Consider the following 17850-nt stretch of genomic DNA (forward strand, 5'->3'; position numbering starts at 1 on the left):
GTAGTTTCGGCCCACACGTGAGGGGGAGTGTTAGAAGTCAATAGTTAAATGATTAAATTCATATCCCAATAGTTTAAACTTTTGAAACAATCGGTAATTTAACAGAGATGATATAGTCATGTGCAATTCTCATAAAAGTCACAATTAGCATATGATTCTAGTTGAAAGTTCTACAAGGATTGGAAAGGTAAAAAACATACACTGAATCTGTAAATTTCCACCCCATAATTTACTTAAAACATCTGGCCCAAAAGCTGATGGCAAGAGAAGGATTTAAAGGTATTGAAAAGACTCACTGGCTTACAGGACGCTGATGATCAAGCTCGTTGTAAGGATCAATTACAAGTCCACGCACCCCGTGCCTCAAAACTGCTGCTTTTGCAAGATCAAGAACCCATTTAATACTTGGAAGGGAATCATCCTCACACCTATAGAGCTCACAAAGAAAACCAACACAAAAATCCCATAAGCAATAAAATAACAGCATATGATTCCCCTAAAGGCAAGCTATATGATGAAACATCAGCATACAAAAGCATCAAACATCAAAGGTTTTGCTTAAGGACTTTTTAAGTATTCAATATGATTACACTTACAATATTCGCTGCGTTGTGTGATCATTCAATTATGCATGTTTATCAACATGCAAATGAAGATCTGTAAGACGTTCTTTTAAGTGATTCAGAGACTGATTAAGAATGTTCTATAATTTGTAGCACCAAGATGGTCATGCAGAGAATCCTCAAAAGACCAACCCAGTCAAAAGTAGCAAGTCATGTTTTTTAATCTCTGTTTTTTCTCCCATGCCAAGTCATTCTGTCAGCCAATCTCCATTTCATTTTGATAAGAAAACATTTTTCTTGGTTTAGAGACGCATTTAATTTTGAAACACCATATATCATGGTTGTTAGTATAACCTTTCCATGCAAAATCAGCTTTCAAGCGGACAGATCACCTTCATATCAATACTGTAATGACGATACTGTAATGACGAACTGATAATGACTCTTTGGAAGGGCTTGTCTTGCTAATCTATGACTCTGAAAATGAGGCCAAGCACAATAGAAATATTGACGCAATCAAGTCTAGACTAAAACAGGTTGAAGTGCAATCTCCCACTGCGTAATTAATCATAATAACATATAATTACGGGTTACCTTCCCCTACAGCCTTAACAATGGTCTTGAACACTTTAGTTACCTTATGAGATGAAATGTATCACTCAACCATTTCTTCCCTTGCTGCAACTCCTCCACAGTCATACGCTCAGCAGATCCACCATAACTATGGTTAGCCCAGAGAGCAAGTAAACAAAGTCATCAATCATAACATGCCAAATAAATATATATGACTAAAAATACTCAAATATTGATAAACTAGTTATTTCCAACAATCATTTGGTCTATAAATAACCAAATGCTCATAGGTTTCATGGTCTGAGATTTCCATATAAAGATTATCATTTTCATCCTTAGTTATCTTGAAAATTAACTTCAGTATTCATAGTAGATTAAGGATCCGTTTGGTTGAGAGATGGAAAAGTGAGAGGATAGAAAATGGGGAGAGGATGAAAAAGTGGGAAGATAGAAGAGATTTTAGTTTCCCTCGTTTGTGCTTGGTTGGAAGGGTGGAAAAGTGGAGAGATGGAAAACTTTTTTGTTTAGTTATGAAGATAAATGGGAGGATAGAAAATAGAGTTTGCATAAATTTACACATATGTCCTTATTAAAAATGATACCCAATTAAAAAACAAAGGCAAACAACCAACCAAAAAAAAAAAAAAATCACCCAAGTTTATTAAAAATTAAAATTCATGCCTACTAAAAAAAAAGATAAAAAAAAAAAAAAAGAATGTCAAAAAAAGGGGGCAGTGTATGGTGTACGTGTATCACGCTAATTCATCCAGTTAAACCAAAAAAAAAAAGAAAAAAGAGAGGCAGGCAACACATTTACACCTAGTTAGCCAAAAAATTAAAAATGAAATGTAGGCAATTTTGTCAAAATATTTTTGGACACTTTTCCCTCCTATTTTCTCCCCAATTTAGGAAGAATGTGTTTTGGTGGGGTAGGAGAGAAAAATTGTGGGCCCCACCAAAATCTCTCCCCTTTTCCACCCTCAACCAAATAACCACAAACACCATTTTCTCCCCACTTTTCTCTCCTTCATTTTCCATCCTCCCTATCATCACTCCAACCAAACGAAGCCTAAATATTTATTGTCAAGAGATGCAAGATGTAAAACACAAGCCAGTTAGTAAGTTTTACTAACAGAGACCTAAGTCAGTAAGTCTAAAGAACATATGAGCATGGACTGTCACATATCATTGACATTAAGCCTCCACTACAACCAAGAGAAAGACAAAAAAGCAAGGGCAAATTACGTTTTAAGCCCCATAATTTAGATGTGATTTCAAATTAAACCCACTTTCAAAAGTTTCAAATGAAGACCCACACTTTCAAAAATGTTTCAATTCAAATCAAAAACCCATCACATGTTAAGACATTAATGGGAAATACTTAAAAAAATGACACCATGTGACTTGAAGTGAAATATTATTCATACATAATAGGCATATGTGTTGAAATAACCATATGGCGTAATTTTGTTTAAGTACTTTCCATTAATGACTTCGCCCTATAAGATTCCCACATACTTCCTGTGAATCCCACACCCTTGACTGACTGCAAGAGCCACACAGAAAAAAGGAAAATGTTCCTGTTCTTTTTTGCTTATCTTGATTGGGAAGGTGATAAGTTCACAGGCAATATATATATATATATATATTTGTAATGGGAATCTTACTAGTATTAGTACAGAAATTGATTTTACAAGGCTTTTCCTAATAGAGAAATACAGAATGCTTTTAACTCAAACTCACCTTGCATCAAAGAAAGGCTTCTTTATGTGTTTCTCCAAAAGTTTCCTCGCATGCTCCCGAACCTATAGATCAAAAAATGGAGATGGTTTGAGATTAAGGATAGAAAGATTACCAAAGTGCAACAGTGGGACATGTACAACAGTTATATATATAAAAATTAGTTAATTAATTAATGCCTCAATAGTTTATTTATGTGGCCATCTCAAAGGAAAACCACAGGGTCACAATTAAAAAAATGGTTTTGTTTTCTGAGTATCATATTTCCATAGTACAGCTCCCAGAGATTGAGGCATAGCCAAGAAGCTCTGTCACAGGAAATAGGAGCAGTAGAAAGACAGTCATTGAGTCACCATGATCCAGATTTACTTAGTAGAATCTTTATTTCTTCAAGTATGAATGATTCTTGCACATTCAACATATTTAGAACTATAGAATAGCATAACAGATGAACTTGAATAAGTGAATGTCATAATGCATTATGTGTTTATGATACCACAAAGAAGGGGACCGGGAGGGAGACAGCACAAATTGATCACAAACAATGTCTATGCCAATGGTACCTTCAATAAAAAAAAAATAAAAAATCATGCATCAATCAGCATCTCAAGACATTTCAGGCATTTGGACGACATCTCCCTTAAGAAAAAACTTTAATAAATGCCAACAAAAAAAAAAAGGAGGGGATGGGGGGTAGGGTGGTGTTTAACACCTTGTATCTGTTGGCTTGAGAGAATTTCCTAGAGAAAGAGATCAAAGGCACCATACCAAAAGAAAAAAAAAATACAGAAAAATACAGTGAAGAAATGTGATGTCTTTTTGCTTAAGTAACCAGGATGTGAGGGTAGTATAGGCTTCTATTAGTTGTTACAGAGTATAAATACAGAATTCTATTACCAATAACAGAGCATAAGCTCAGTTATCTCTGATTTCTTGACAAGCTATTCTTCTCTAAGCCCTATCTCTCACTCTTTCTTCTTGAATCAGAAAGTTTAAAGCATCATAAAATTCTTTCAAATATTTTAGATGATAAATTCAACAAGATGTATAATGAGTTCAAACATTTCCTTCTGGTTGTCTATGTCATACTGTCTCTACAAGTCATTGAGTAAAACCCCAGCTGAGAACAGTTCCCACTTCCCACAGATTGATAGACCATAAACCAAGATCACAAGAGACCATAAAGCAAACAAGTATGAAGTCAAATTTGACTATGAATTGGCTTACCCTGTTCTCCATAGAGCAAAGTGCAAATTTCCAACCAGCAGTCTCGTTAAGATTGCACAAGAGAGCATCAATCCACTCACTCTTGCCTGAATTGGGAACCCCAGTTACTATAGTCAACTCTCCTGGCACCACCTGATTAAAATATTCAAATTTAGAACAAGAACAGACCGCTCACTAACACAAACAGTCATGCATTTCTCCCAGTTATTTGTACTGATCTATAACAAAAAAAAAAAGGGAACATCTCCCTTGATAGACATAAAATGATGAGCAATGACACTTGTTCCAAAGCTGAAATACTCAGTATGTTCTAATTTACTCATCTAACTGATCATCAATCAAATAAATCTTACCAATATTCTTAAAACAATAGACCTATTTCTTCTTTTGTTATTACCATACAATCTGTATATTGAAAATCATAATCCAGACACTATAACACTAATCCCTTCCAAACCCTACCTATAGAAAATCATTAACCATTTGTTATTACTGTAAAATCTATATTTTCAAAATCATTATCCAGACCGTATAACACTAATTTTTTTGAAACCTTAAAAATAAAATATCACTAGACAACCAAAGTTTAGAAACTTATGCCAGACTAGGGGGTTTAGAAACATAGAACTGGCACTCTAAGGTTGCACAAGACAGGTTCAGTTTACACACAAACTACTACAAATAAAAGTATTACACATATATTTCGCTTACTCTTCAATTTAACAAATTTAAGTAACTATATAAATCAAATCCACGTTTATTTTACTTAATTTCAATTGTAGGATGACATTCTATTTCTTCTGTTTTCGATTTGATGGAGGCTTGTAATTTGAGTACTTGATTGTTCAGTCCCCAGGTGTATACTTCCTGTATACTTGGGTGACTCTTTTTATAGCTTGAATAAAATAAACATTACCGATAAAAAATTTCAACTAATTTCCCAGCTATAACATGTGGCCACTGGATTGCTGAATATCAAGAATACCACCAGCTACAATGAACTAGGCCATTTTTGGACAAGATTACCAGTTCATGAACAGACAATAAAAAATTTATGGTCTAAGTCAGATACACATGGCACAATATATAACCATTACTAGCAACTACATAGACAAAAACAAATTTTAAAGAAGGCTAAATCAATACAAAGGCTTTAAAAATTGATAAGGATTTCATAACACAACTCATCTCAATAAACAGAATCTTGCAAAAGATAAAATTCAAGCACGGGGGTCGTAAGACTAAAAAAAAAGGGAAAAGCATAACAACTACACCACCTAAGGCTAAGAATTCTTGGAATCATGACCAAACTTGAGAGAAAATTTTCAATTCATTATTCTTCATCAAATTCAACATACCAATAATGTTTCCTTTGGGGCCCATAAATAGGGTCCCAAATTCAATCAAATAAGGAATAAAAACTCAAATCATAATTAAAATAGCAATTAAATTCCTTCAGGACTCAAAATAAGATAAATTTTAAATCAATTCAATTCCCATAAGCTAGACCAATGGAATCAAGTAACATTAATATGACGTCTGCATCAAATCTCTCAAAGTGGGAGAGACTTGACCCCTAGGTGTAGCTCTAGGCAGTAATCTAGCAGGTCAGGGTCTAGACTCTTGCTGTTGCAATTCACTTCTAGCAATCTACGTGCAAAAAGAACTTGTTGCCCCTTTCAGTGTACTAGGTGGCACTGAAATTTGTTGCTCCTTCCAACGTACTAGGTAATGCTGAACTCCTAAGCTCTTTATGTGTCAGTCGAGGTTAGGGTTTTCAACTGGGTCATCAGAAGGCTCTTTAAAAGGGGCATCTAGAATGATTGTTGGACCTTTATAAGATGAAGTATCAATGAAATATGTATTTAGTCTGACTTAATTAAACACATTGAACAGCCTAAAAGAAAATCGCTCGGGCCCAATATGCATTGACTTTGGAATAAGATCAATAGGCTTCCTAGGTTTGTAATCAAGCAATTCAAATGCACATGCCTGTGAATATATTGACAGAACTATAGAATGTACACTGGATTGCAAGGAGAATGGGCTCTTTGTCCGATGCCTTTTTAAACTCTTTTAGGCTTATGGTGTTTAGGTCATCTTCTTTTACCACCTATTTAGGTTGTGCTAACGCACGTTTAACTTCCCTCACGTTAGATATCTCCACTTCTTTACACATCTCATTCTTCATGTTCACTATTACCCATTCATCAAAGTTTCTAGGTTCCATAGGGTTAACATGATTTGGATAGTCTAAACTGTGTCCTAAACCTGGATCCCTAAATGGGCTTGATACATGATAGCTTTTATTAGGAGGTAGCATGCCCTCAACATCAAAGTTATCACCTCATGTGTAGGAAGTTCGACGTGATCTACCATAGATCGTCCTATTGAGAGAAGCTGCTACTTTATGTAATTGGTCATTAACCCTAACAATTTCTAAGGATTTGTTCCATGTAGAGGGGAAAAGGAGAAATCACAAATGGGCTGTGTTGTTTCTGGCATGGATAATGATTGGAACTGGCTCAGGGTGTAGGCCTATGCTATTCTAAGAACAAACCTGGTTGAAAGCTGCTAAGGTTGCTATCTAGTGGACCTAGACTAAAGGGCCATGGGCAATCCTTTTAACTTTTAATGTGGCCTAATTGCTAGGCTTGGGGTTTTCCCATTGTGTCTCATGTAAACTATTTGGAGACAGTAGAACCATCATAGCTTTAAGGGGGAGGAAAATTCCACGTTAAAACTGAAGCATGTTTTGTTATTTTCATTGTATATTGGATGACGGTAATGAGTGGTATTTCCTATTCTTCCCTTGTAGAGTTCTTAGATTTATGTACTTTTTGTTGATAATCTAGCCTTCCTTAGTACATTGCCTATGTACATGGAGGTTAGCCTGTATACTTTTCCTAGATGTTTAATAAAATTCTTCATTGCCGATTAAAAACAAAATGTGGCCCATTGCTTTAAGAGCCTGTCCCTTTTTTTTGAAAGACTAAAATCACATTACATGGGAAACACTACAACCAACATGTCAAGACCTAGTTGAACAAGCGGTGTATCATGAGATGGGAGTCGATTCGTGGAGACAATTGAGGCAGTGGCCAAAGCTAATCTGAAGACAATCGTAGATGCCGTCACAACAGGTCTCAAATGAACAAGCAACCTATGGGTTGCTAGGCTTGATCACTAAATGGCACTACCAAGTTCATATTGTCGACACACTACTGGCATTAAACAATTGGAATCAGGGATTGGGGTACTCTGTTTTAATGACACATTTGGTGGGTCGTGGTGCTCAATGTCAAATTTGGGGACAAAGAGTGAGTCAACAACAAGATGCCTCTAGTGAAGCTGTGGTAGCAAGGCAAGCAATGTTGCTGTCATAAGATCAAGGTCACGACAAACCGATGTCCTGTCAAATGTCGTTTCAAGTTTGAGTTGACGATCATGTGTGACCTAGGCTTGATCTTTGAGTGAAGTCAGTGGGACATAGGAACTATGTTCATTTGAATTGTCAATGATTGGGCTTTCACACAAGTATGGCTGCTTGATGCTAGATCAATGTTGGTAAAAGCATCAAGTGCGCAAGCCTCTTGAAGCCTAGGCGCAAAGCACAAGCGCGCGCCTGATTGAAGTAAAGCGCCTATTTTTCAAATAGAATATATAATAATTTCTAATAAAAGATACATAACATATAATTAAACAAAAATTTTAATAAACTCAAATAGTAATGTATTTTGCTAAGTAGCCAAAATGGATAGCGCAAATGCACAATTTCTTAAAATTTTTATATAGTAAAATTGAAAAAAAAAAAAATTTAATGGACAACAATATGATAATAATCTACTCAGAAATTTTAAACATAACATTTTGTATAATTCTCTTTTACTTTATAAAAATACATGACTAGGATAACTATGATCAAATAAAGTATATGGTTCAATGAAAACAAATCCAAAAGGCAAAGATCAAAAACCACAAGAATAGGTAATTATCCTTGTTCATGTCTTTCGATATGTAAAAAAAAAAAAAAATTGTTTGTGTAATACAACACTTTAAGAACAATGTTTGTTTAATTAATCAATGTCCACGTCAATTCCTTCAAGATCAAGCAAGCAATTAAAATTAATGACTCATTTTTTTTAGCCAAAAAAAAAAAAGCGCACCTAAGCATGCATTTTGCTTCTTCAAAAAGTTCCATCTAAAGCATGCCTAAGGAACGCTTCAATTAATGAGCTTTGCTCGACCAAGTGAAGTGCTTAGACTTTGGGCTTCGAGCTTTGAGCTTTAAGTGCGCTTTTAACAACATTGTGCTAGATGGGGTAGCAACATGTAAGAATTGAAGGTGAAAGCAAACATGGCGACTTCCAAGGGTCTGTGGCAATGGAGATGAGGTAGATATCCTGGCTATGTTTCATGATATTAGCTTGGGTAGGTTTCTTTTTTTTTTTTTTTATTTTGGTGTATTCTGTTTCCGTCTTTGTGAGGGTGGTAGTGTGGTTTTGTGTGGAGATGGGGAACATGACAAATTGAACTGGGATTGGGGTATTGTTTGTGGCTTCTGATGGTTTAGTTGGTTTAGCAATGGAGTTTGTGATGAGGGGCTTTCTGTGGAGTGGTTTTATGCCGGAAAATGTATTGGAGGCTTAGATCTGGTGATCGATTTGTGGGATTTGAGGGTTTTGGTTGTTGCTCTCAGATAGGGTGAGTTGATGGAGTTAGGTGGCAATTGGTTTCCGGTATAAGCAACAGTGACAGATCGATGTTTGCTCTGATACCAAGTTGAGGCAGCACAAGGATTGCATGGTAATAAAAAAGGGAAAACATAACCACCCTAGGCTTAACCATCTAGGATGGCTTGGAATCACCACTAGTGAGAAATATCTCATTTCAATATTCATCATGAAATTCAACATAACATAATGTTTCCTTCAAGACCTATAAATAGGGTCCCAAATTACATCAAATAAGGAAGAAAAATCAAATCATATTTAAAATAGAAATTAAATCCCTTAAACTCCTCCAAATCAAATAAATTTCAAACTAATTCACATCCTATAATCTAGATCAATGGCCTCAATCAGCATTCATCATTCTTAACATTGATTGAGGTTAATTAAGGTTGAGAGTTGAGACTAATTCTTAATACTATTTGATGTTAATAAAGGTTGAGAGTTGAGACTAATAGGATTTAATTCACTTTTCCCTTGCACTTTATCATTTTAATGTAATCAATTACAAGTTATTTCCTTGTTAGATTAGATTTATTTCATTTTCTTCCATGATGTAATTTGGGAATCCTATTTAAAGACCCCAAAAAGTAGTATTGTAGACATTGCAGATGGTTGATTATGGATCAATGAAACTTGGGTTGGAAATTTCTTCTAGTTGGTGATTCCAAGTTAAGCCTAGGTGGTGGTGATTCTTGGGCTCCTATCTTTATCTCATACTTGATGGTGACTCTAAGCATCCCTAAACCGTGATTCCTAGGTTCTACACTTCTATTTTCATAGCTTGGTGAGCAAACCCTAAGCGGTGATTCCTAGGATCTTTCTGTTCTTTTTTCCCTCAAACACCAAGTCACCTTTTGAGAGTTCATTCTGCTGCATCACTATGTGAAGAACCCAAACATAACAACAAATCTGTAAGCCTTTTAAGTTGTAAATCAGTAGGAATCATGACATTAAATTGTAAGAATGTAAGAACTAGTGACAATGTGTCAACAAAAGACCTTAAATCGGAATATTTTAACAAATCATACCAAGAAATAAAGTTATATAAGTCAACAACACCTGATTGCTTCAGAATTATGGTCTATGGTGTTTGGGCTGTTCGGAGTGTATTGGGTCATGCCGAAATCCATTATTGATTTGCTTCCTGCTTGGCAAGGGCGCTTTGGAAAGCATAGAAATGATATTATTTGGAAAGCCAGTCCGCATTGTGTTATGTGGTGTATTTGGAGGGAGAGGAATGCTTGAAGTTTTGAAGACATCGAAAGAAACATACCAGATTTAAAAAATGTTAGTTTTAAGAACTCTGATGGATTGGATGTCCACTAGGGGATGTATTTCCTTATCTTCTATTTGTGATTTGACGAATTTTTGTAATTTGAGGCTTTGATTGTATTGTCCTCACTTGTGTACATCCTGTATACTTTGGGTGACTCCTTTCTTTGGGGTTTTAATAAAATCTTATCACTTATATATATAAGTCAACACCACCACAAAATACTGATAGACATAACGTATTAAAAATGAAGGTTTGTACTTACATTATAGAACTCATTCAAAGCCCTCCACCCAGTTGGGAGACCAAACTCATATCCATAAGTACGATTATAATACGCATCAATTTCATCAAAGTAGTTTTTAAAGTTGAACAATCCACGTATGGGGAATAATTCTGCGTTGTCAATTACTTCCTTCAGTACATCAGCGCCAAGAAACATGAGAACCTGTGAGAAAATTACAAGAGATAAGAATTAATTCAATGATTTGAGCAAAAAAACCTAGACACTTAACTGGCTATTCAGAATAAAATTTCCGTGAATGCAACCACAAATCACACAACATGATGCATAGGCAACGGTTATTGCGTTTGTGTGCAAATATTAATTGCTCATCAACTTGGTAAACAATATCGCAGTTTATGCATGGAAAAACAGATTTGACAACCAGACAAACCACAGAAACATGTTACCACCTTTATAGTCAGATATGCCACAACAAGCAGCATGAGAAACTTGTTGGTTTTCAGATTTTTTTTGGGGTAGGTAAGTAAGAATCTTATTGCAAACTAAGAATATGTACAAGTACACGAGAAGTGTACAGGTGTATTAATGGAAAAAAGTCAACTAAAAGAGCAACAATCTAGAAACTTGAGTGAAGTAGAGACAGGATGACTACTTAAGCAAAGTGCATAAACAAAAATTAACTTAAGCTCTAACATAGTTCGTTCAACTTTTTTGAACATCGACTTATTCTGTCTTTCTAGATAGTCTACATTAAGCACAAAGGAAGTGCAACCCAAATAACAACATTTCAATGTCTAGCAAATCACCCCTTTGAACAAGCCAACATATCAACTACCCTTCTAAGCATGAACCACTGCAACCCAAAAAAGCATAACATAAATCCATAACTCTCTGTCCATAGCACATTGTAAAAGCAAGCAGTCCAGTGATTTCCCATCTTTCTAACACACGCAACACCATTCCGCAACGATAATATTTCCTCTACCCTAATTTGCTAAAGTCAAAATTTTCCTTAAGGTCATGGTCCAAGTAAAAATAATAATAAAAATTAAATTTAAAATAAAACAAACAAACAAACAACTTTAGCAGGAACCTTGACCCTCCAAATACCTTTCCAAGGTAACAAGTGCATACCACCTGCATAAAGCTCTCTATAATAAGATTTTTTCTCAAATAAACTGCTCGTTGTTGGTTGCCAACGAATACAGTCTTCAGCATCTCTATTAATTTTTAACAGAGTAAAACGATTGAGGAACTTTGTTAAACTACCCATCTCCCAGTCCTGAAAATCTCTAATATGAGTTACATTTTCAATGAAGATTACCAGCATTCCTACACATATAATCTGCCAAAACAGCCTCTTTATTCTGAGCCATTCTATATAAAACTAGGAAGGTATCTTTCAACTTCCATTCCCACACCAACCGTCATGGTAAAAGCGAATATTCAGACCATTACCAACCTCAAAAAATGAACTTAGAAAACTTACCCTAACCCCATAGACATGCTTCCATAAACAAATACCAAAAGGGCTCCTGCTTGCCTTGGAACACCATTCCGCTGTAGTGGTTCACAAATCCTTTTCCACAAACAAGATTAGATTTAAATTCATCTCCCCAACCACCCCATGGAAAATCTCTTTGCAACTTCCCAATACGTTTAGCAACAAAAGTAGGGACATGAACCCAGAGGCAAATAAGTAGGCAGGCTAGACAGGGTACTCTTTATTAAAGTGAGCCTAGTGCCTCTTGACAGATGCATCTTCTTCCACCCTGCCAACCTTTGTTCCATCTTCTGCAATATTGGGTTCATGACCTCCCCAGATTTGAATCAAGAATGCAGAGGCAACCCCAGACTGGAATTTGAGCCAAAGCTGCCACCTCTGGAACTGTACCAACTGGCATCAATTCAGATTTTCCAAATTTTAATACTAACCCAAAAATTGCCTCAAAACATAATAGCACGAACTTTAAATTGTGGATTTTCTCAGGATCCTTATCACAGAAAATCAAAGCATCGTCACAAACAAAAGATGAGATACCATAAGCTGCCTAGAAGAGCTACTACCCACCTATAAACCAGATAAATACTAGGGTTTGCTTTTTTCTAATAAATTTTTTTCATTACTTATCAAAACAAAAACCAGATAAATACTGCCCCTCCGCTGCTCTATCCAGCAGTTTGCTTAGCACCACCATCACCATTACATTTTTTTTTTTTTTCCTGAAAATCACTATTACAAATAATAACGGTGACAAAGGATCACCTTGACATAAGCCCTGGAACTATTAAAGAACCCACTAGAACTACCATTCCAAAATTGAAAATCTTACTATGGATATACAGAACCGTATCCAGCTTTTTCCATTTCTCCCCAAACCCACATCTGCTCAACAAATGAATCAACAAGTTCCAGTTCATATGGTCATAGGCTTTCTCCAAATCTAGTTTGCATAGGGCTCCTAGCAAACTCGATTTCACTCTACTATCAAGACACCCTTTCCAATTAGAACTGAATCAAGGCTTTGCCTACCTTTAATGAATGCATTTTGAAAATGAGAGAGCTTCCCAAAAGCTGCCTTCAATCTATTAGCCAACACCTGGGCCAGAGTCATGTAAACACTACCAATTAGATTGATAGGTCTAAACTCCTTCACATCCACAGCCCCTATCTTCTTTGGGATGTGTGCAACAAAAGTAGCATTAAGGCTTCTCTTAAAATGTTCAAAAAAGTCCCTAGAAAAGCGCATTACATCATCTCTCACAATCTCCCAACAACATTGAAAGAAAGCAATGGAAAAGCTGTCAAGACCTAGCACTTTCAGAAAATTCTCTCAAACTAATTAACTCAAACCTTATTTTAGTAAGCATAGCTGATTTTTTTTATATATCAATGCATTTATTTATATAAAATGTCCATACTCATCATGTATAATACATGCATTACAATTATTTTCAAATGTTGTTCTGTCTATCATCAAGGCAACTTATAATGATCTAAAGATAAAATTCAAAACATAAGATTAAATGAATTTCCATCACTAGTGATGTACATAAATGCAGATTATTACTGACCTCATTCGCATCTTTGCAATATTCCTCTTCATTTTTCTTTGGCCATTTGACTCGCCAGCATCTGCATCCGCACAGAGAACAAAAGGTTAATCTTCATAAGCCTTCAAAGTTTGTTTTGGATTGGGAGACAATCATGTAAACCTTTCCCTTCCAAGGCGGCGTGCAAGCTCTTCAGCTAAAGCTTGACCAGCTGTATCCCCATCAGTGGCAAGTACAATGCGTGATGCCTATGAATATCAATAAAGTATAAGAGCCAAAGAAGTCTACAATTACAAGTTCTAATTAAAAGCAGCAGAAATATATCAACCAACCTTCTGTAAATACTCTTTGCAGTTCCACAGATATTGATACTTAATATCCTAATTCACAAAATACAAAGAAAGAGCATCAGATAAAAATTTAAAAAGGGCCTGATATTACAACCATCAATGACAATAGTGCAACAATGCCTGTTAATATAAATTGAGTATATTTTTCCATGTGAGTGAAGCTTAATTTATACTTCTCGTTCATAATTGAACTCAAGCAGCAAAAGTGAAACTTATGGTACTGGAAATAAAACTAAAAAAAATATGTACATGTCAGAGTCTATGTTTGAATCAAATAAGTGAGATATATCCTTCCATGTGAGTGAAGATTACTTTATATATGTTACAAGTATGTTTGTCATAGGGGTACTATTGTAATAATTTGATATTAGTGTGATTACCCTCATACAAATACTATTCATGTGTGTTAGGCTAAATTATTTAACACTAAACACATCCTGAGAACCTAGTATCATAGCAATAAAAACCATAACTGCTGCCAGGGTCTGCATTCCGCCATCAACTCCAGCATGAATCCTCTTTGATGACCACATCAACTAGACCCTTCAACTTTAATAACCTAACTTTAACCCATAAACCCGAGCCTTAGCCCTCGATCTACACTAGCGACAAGCCCAATCATCATCCCCGACGGCCGATTGTGTCATCAGACCTTGGTGGCATCATTCTCAGCTCAACTCCATAGTCAAGTTTCCACTGTGATTGCACCTACACCAAGAGCATTGTGACCTGTACTGATCAAATGGAATCTTTGTAGGCCTCTGGAATCTCATTGGACTTCCTCTTAGCAACAATGATCTGTTCCTTTAAGATCAACTTTAAAATCAAACAACACTCGGCTAGAATTGGTACACAACTTACCCAACTGTTGTTGGCCCGATCCATTCCAGAATATATTTTTGAGGAATTATTGGACTACTATACCATTTGAATTAGTTACCGGACTATAAACTTAAATATTTACTTATTATTCAACTTTTATTTGTTATTTTATTTGTATTAAAAGAAATAAGAAGAATTTTTTTTTTTCTATAAGTAATAAGATTACATAAATCAGGAAAAAAGAGTCACCATAGTATACAGGAAATATACTATGGTAGACAATCAGTTACAAAAATTGCATAAATCTAATAAATCAACAGTAGAAAATAAAGAAAGGTTCCTCATGGCTGTCAGCCAAGCCAATCCAATAAGGTTCTAAAAAATAACAACTTAAGGTTAGGCAAAGAACTTCTGGTGTCTTCATAACTCTTGCTATTTCTTTCTCTCCAAATGCACCACATTAGGCAATGGAGGATAACCATACAAATATGACCATTTCAATGACAACCAAACCAACCTTGCCAACAAGCTAAGAGCTCAACTACAGATTTTGGCATCACCCACGAAACTCCAAACAAAACCAAAATCGTGGACCACAAATTTGAAGCAATATGGCAATGTAACAAAAGGTGATCAATAGATTCATCATTGCATTTACACATATAGCACCAATCTACAATCCTTACCTTTCTCTTCCTTAAGTTGTCAATAATCAAAATTTTACCCAAAGCTGCAGTCCATACAAAAAAGGCTACTCTTAGGGGCTTTTGATCTCCATATGATTTTCCAAGGGAAAGGATGCTCACTGGTGATTGCAACTGTATCCAGAAGATGGTAATAAGTACCAACCTTGAAGCCATTTTTCTTATCAGGTTTTCAGCACATCTTATCCTCCCCAATCACCTAAATCTAAAACCATAAATGGTATCCATGAAAGTCATCAAGGACTCCAATTCATAATCTTGAATGGCCCATACAAAGTGTAGATCCCAGTGAAGTATGTTTAAGTTTTTTTTACGTGGGAAAAAAAAATTATGTTTTAAGTTTTTTTTACATGGGAATAAAAATTACAGATCATACCGAGTTGACCCAGCCCATCAAAGACCAGTAAGTGTAATAGGAAGCGTAACCCGTTTCTGACCCATACCCGATTTACTAGGTCAAACCTAAACCTACCTGACCTAGCCCATCTAATGGTCATGCAAAATTTTCAAATTGGACAAGATCACCCCCATATAACATATCTAATACTAGATATTGCACTTTTCTAAGAGTGCCTTGATCATTTGGAGGTAAGAAAAAAACTGTTGTATCCTGATCTAGTGCAAAAGCAGAATGCATGGTCTAGTGCAAAAGCAGAATGCATGGCCATTGCACATACATCTTGTGAACTTGAATAGAATAAGCATATTTTTTATGAATAAAAGTTTGAGGTCAAGTTACCTATGACTGCATTGCGACGATGAAGCAACAATTCATATTAATTCTAATAATGTGTTTCATGAGTGTATCAAGCACTTAGAGGTAGAACATCACCTTATACGATAAACAGTGGAAAGATGATAGTTAGAGGTAGAACATCACCTTATTTGATAAAGAGTGGAAAGACGTGTAATTGCTACTCCATATGTCTCCAAACAAGCTCAAATTGCTATTATGTTGACTAAACCTTTGTGCAAGGCTCACTTGGATTTTTTTATGTAACAAGATGGTGCTGTATGCCCAGCTTGAAGGGGAGTGTTACCAGTATGTTTGTGATAGGGGTAAAATTATAAGTTCACATGCATCATGTGAACTTATGTGGATTAACCATCTCTTTGAAGAATTAAAATTTGAGATCAAGTTACCTATGACTATGTATTGCAACAATCAAGCAACAATTCATATTAATTATAATACAATGTTTCACAAGTGTATCAAGTATGTAAAGGTGGAAGATCACCTTATTTGGGAAAGAGTGGTATTTTTGCACGAAATCACCTCGAGTGAGTGTTACACACTCACCCCAATGAGTCTTGAACCCACGACCTCACTCTCCAACCAATTATTATAGGAGAAGGACGTGCCAGTTGAGGTATAGCTCATTGGCAAAATTATATTTTTGTGCTATTAGTGAAATTAGCCTCATATGAGTAATATTCATGTGTGTTATGTCCCAAGGCTACATGGAAGATAATTAGGCAGCAGTTGATGAAGTTTGAATTTAATTGAGTGTGCGTTTGGGATGGCTGAAATTTTCAGCTTTTTTTTACTATTCAGCTTATTTTTGCTACTATTCATGGGTCCCATTGCACTTTTTGTTACTATTTATCAGTCTTACTGTACTATTTCAGCTACCTTTTAGCTTTATTTACAGTACTTTCAGCAAAAAGTTTTCAGTTTCAACTAAAGAAACTGTTCCCAAACGGACACTGAATTTGAATAATAAATAAGTTGTAGTAGATTAAGTTGTTATTGTTTCAAATTTTTCTTTGATAGGAGTAAGTTCCTATTTGTTAGGATAGCTATCTCATTATGAGTATTATTTCTGTACTGTGAAGGAAGAAGTGAAACTTAAGCAGAAAATTAACCAAAAAAGTCTATTTCCTCTCTCAAGTTCAGGAGATTAGTCATCTCGAATTGATTAACTTTTTTGATAAGTAATAAACTTCATTGAAAAAAGAAGAGAAAATACAAAGGGAAAGAAAAGCACACAGGCCATGCGCTAGGAGCAACAAGGGAAAAACTAAGTAACCATGAAAGTACAAAAATCAAGCATATCAAGAAAAGAAAAAATAGTTAAAACACCCATACCATTTGCCCAATCAAACAAAGTCTGAAAAAAGAGAAGCTTCAACTCATGAATCTATCTTTCATTCCCGTCAAAGGTACGTGTATTCCTTTCCCTCCAACTGACCCACATAAGACAATGAGGGATCATTCTCCACAGCACCTTAAGATCCGAGTCTGTCGAACTTGTTTAACCAACTTGCCAAAAGTTCCATGACACTACGCAGCATGTCCCAATGAACCCCAAAAAGTGAACACACCATATTCCACAACTCTTGAGAAGCAATGTAGGAGTAAGTGGTCTGGGGTCTCCCCATTCCTCTTGCACATACAATACCAATCCACCACCACTTCTTTTCGCCTCCTTAAATTATCAATGGCTAAAATTGTCCCCAAAGCTGCTGTCCAAATAAAGAAACTAACCTTTGGAGGAACTTATGGTTTCCACAACAGTTTCCATGGAAAAAAACTAGAATTGGGGGTTGTAAGGCCCTATAAT

The 17850-nt window shown here is 35.6% G+C and overlaps 1 protein-coding gene across 4 annotated transcripts in view; it reads right to left on the reverse strand.

Annotated features, from left to right (window-relative positions):
* The window catches only part of LOC115982424 (twinkle homolog protein, chloroplastic/mitochondrial), a 35260-nt gene that overhangs the window by 8192 nt on the left and 9218 nt on the right, over nt 1–17850 (reverse strand). For all 4 annotated transcript variants that reach the window (XR_004089616.1, XM_031105020.1, XM_031105021.1 and 1 more), the window contains exons 11-18: nt 13743–13790; nt 13573–13658; nt 13432–13492; nt 10375–10557; nt 4104–4235; nt 2880–2941; nt 1201–1284; nt 297–428 (exon numbers count right to left, since the gene is read on the reverse strand). Coding sequence is in view for 3 of the 4 variants with exons in the window: in XM_031105020.1 (XP_030960880.1) it covers nt 297–428; nt 1201–1284; nt 2880–2941; nt 4104–4235; nt 10375–10557; nt 13432–13492; nt 13573–13658; nt 13743–13790 (788 nt within the window). In the remaining variant the exon portion in view is untranslated. The remainder of the gene's footprint in view (nt 1–296; nt 429–1200; nt 1285–2879; nt 2942–4103; nt 4236–10374; nt 10558–13431; nt 13493–13572; nt 13659–13742; nt 13791–17850) is intronic.

The sequence above is a fragment of the Quercus lobata genome, chromosome 3, assembly GCF_001633185.2.
Source record: "Quercus lobata isolate SW786 chromosome 3, ValleyOak3.0 Primary Assembly, whole genome shotgun sequence".
NCBI lineage: Eukaryota > Viridiplantae > Streptophyta > Magnoliopsida > Fagales > Fagaceae > Quercus > Quercus lobata.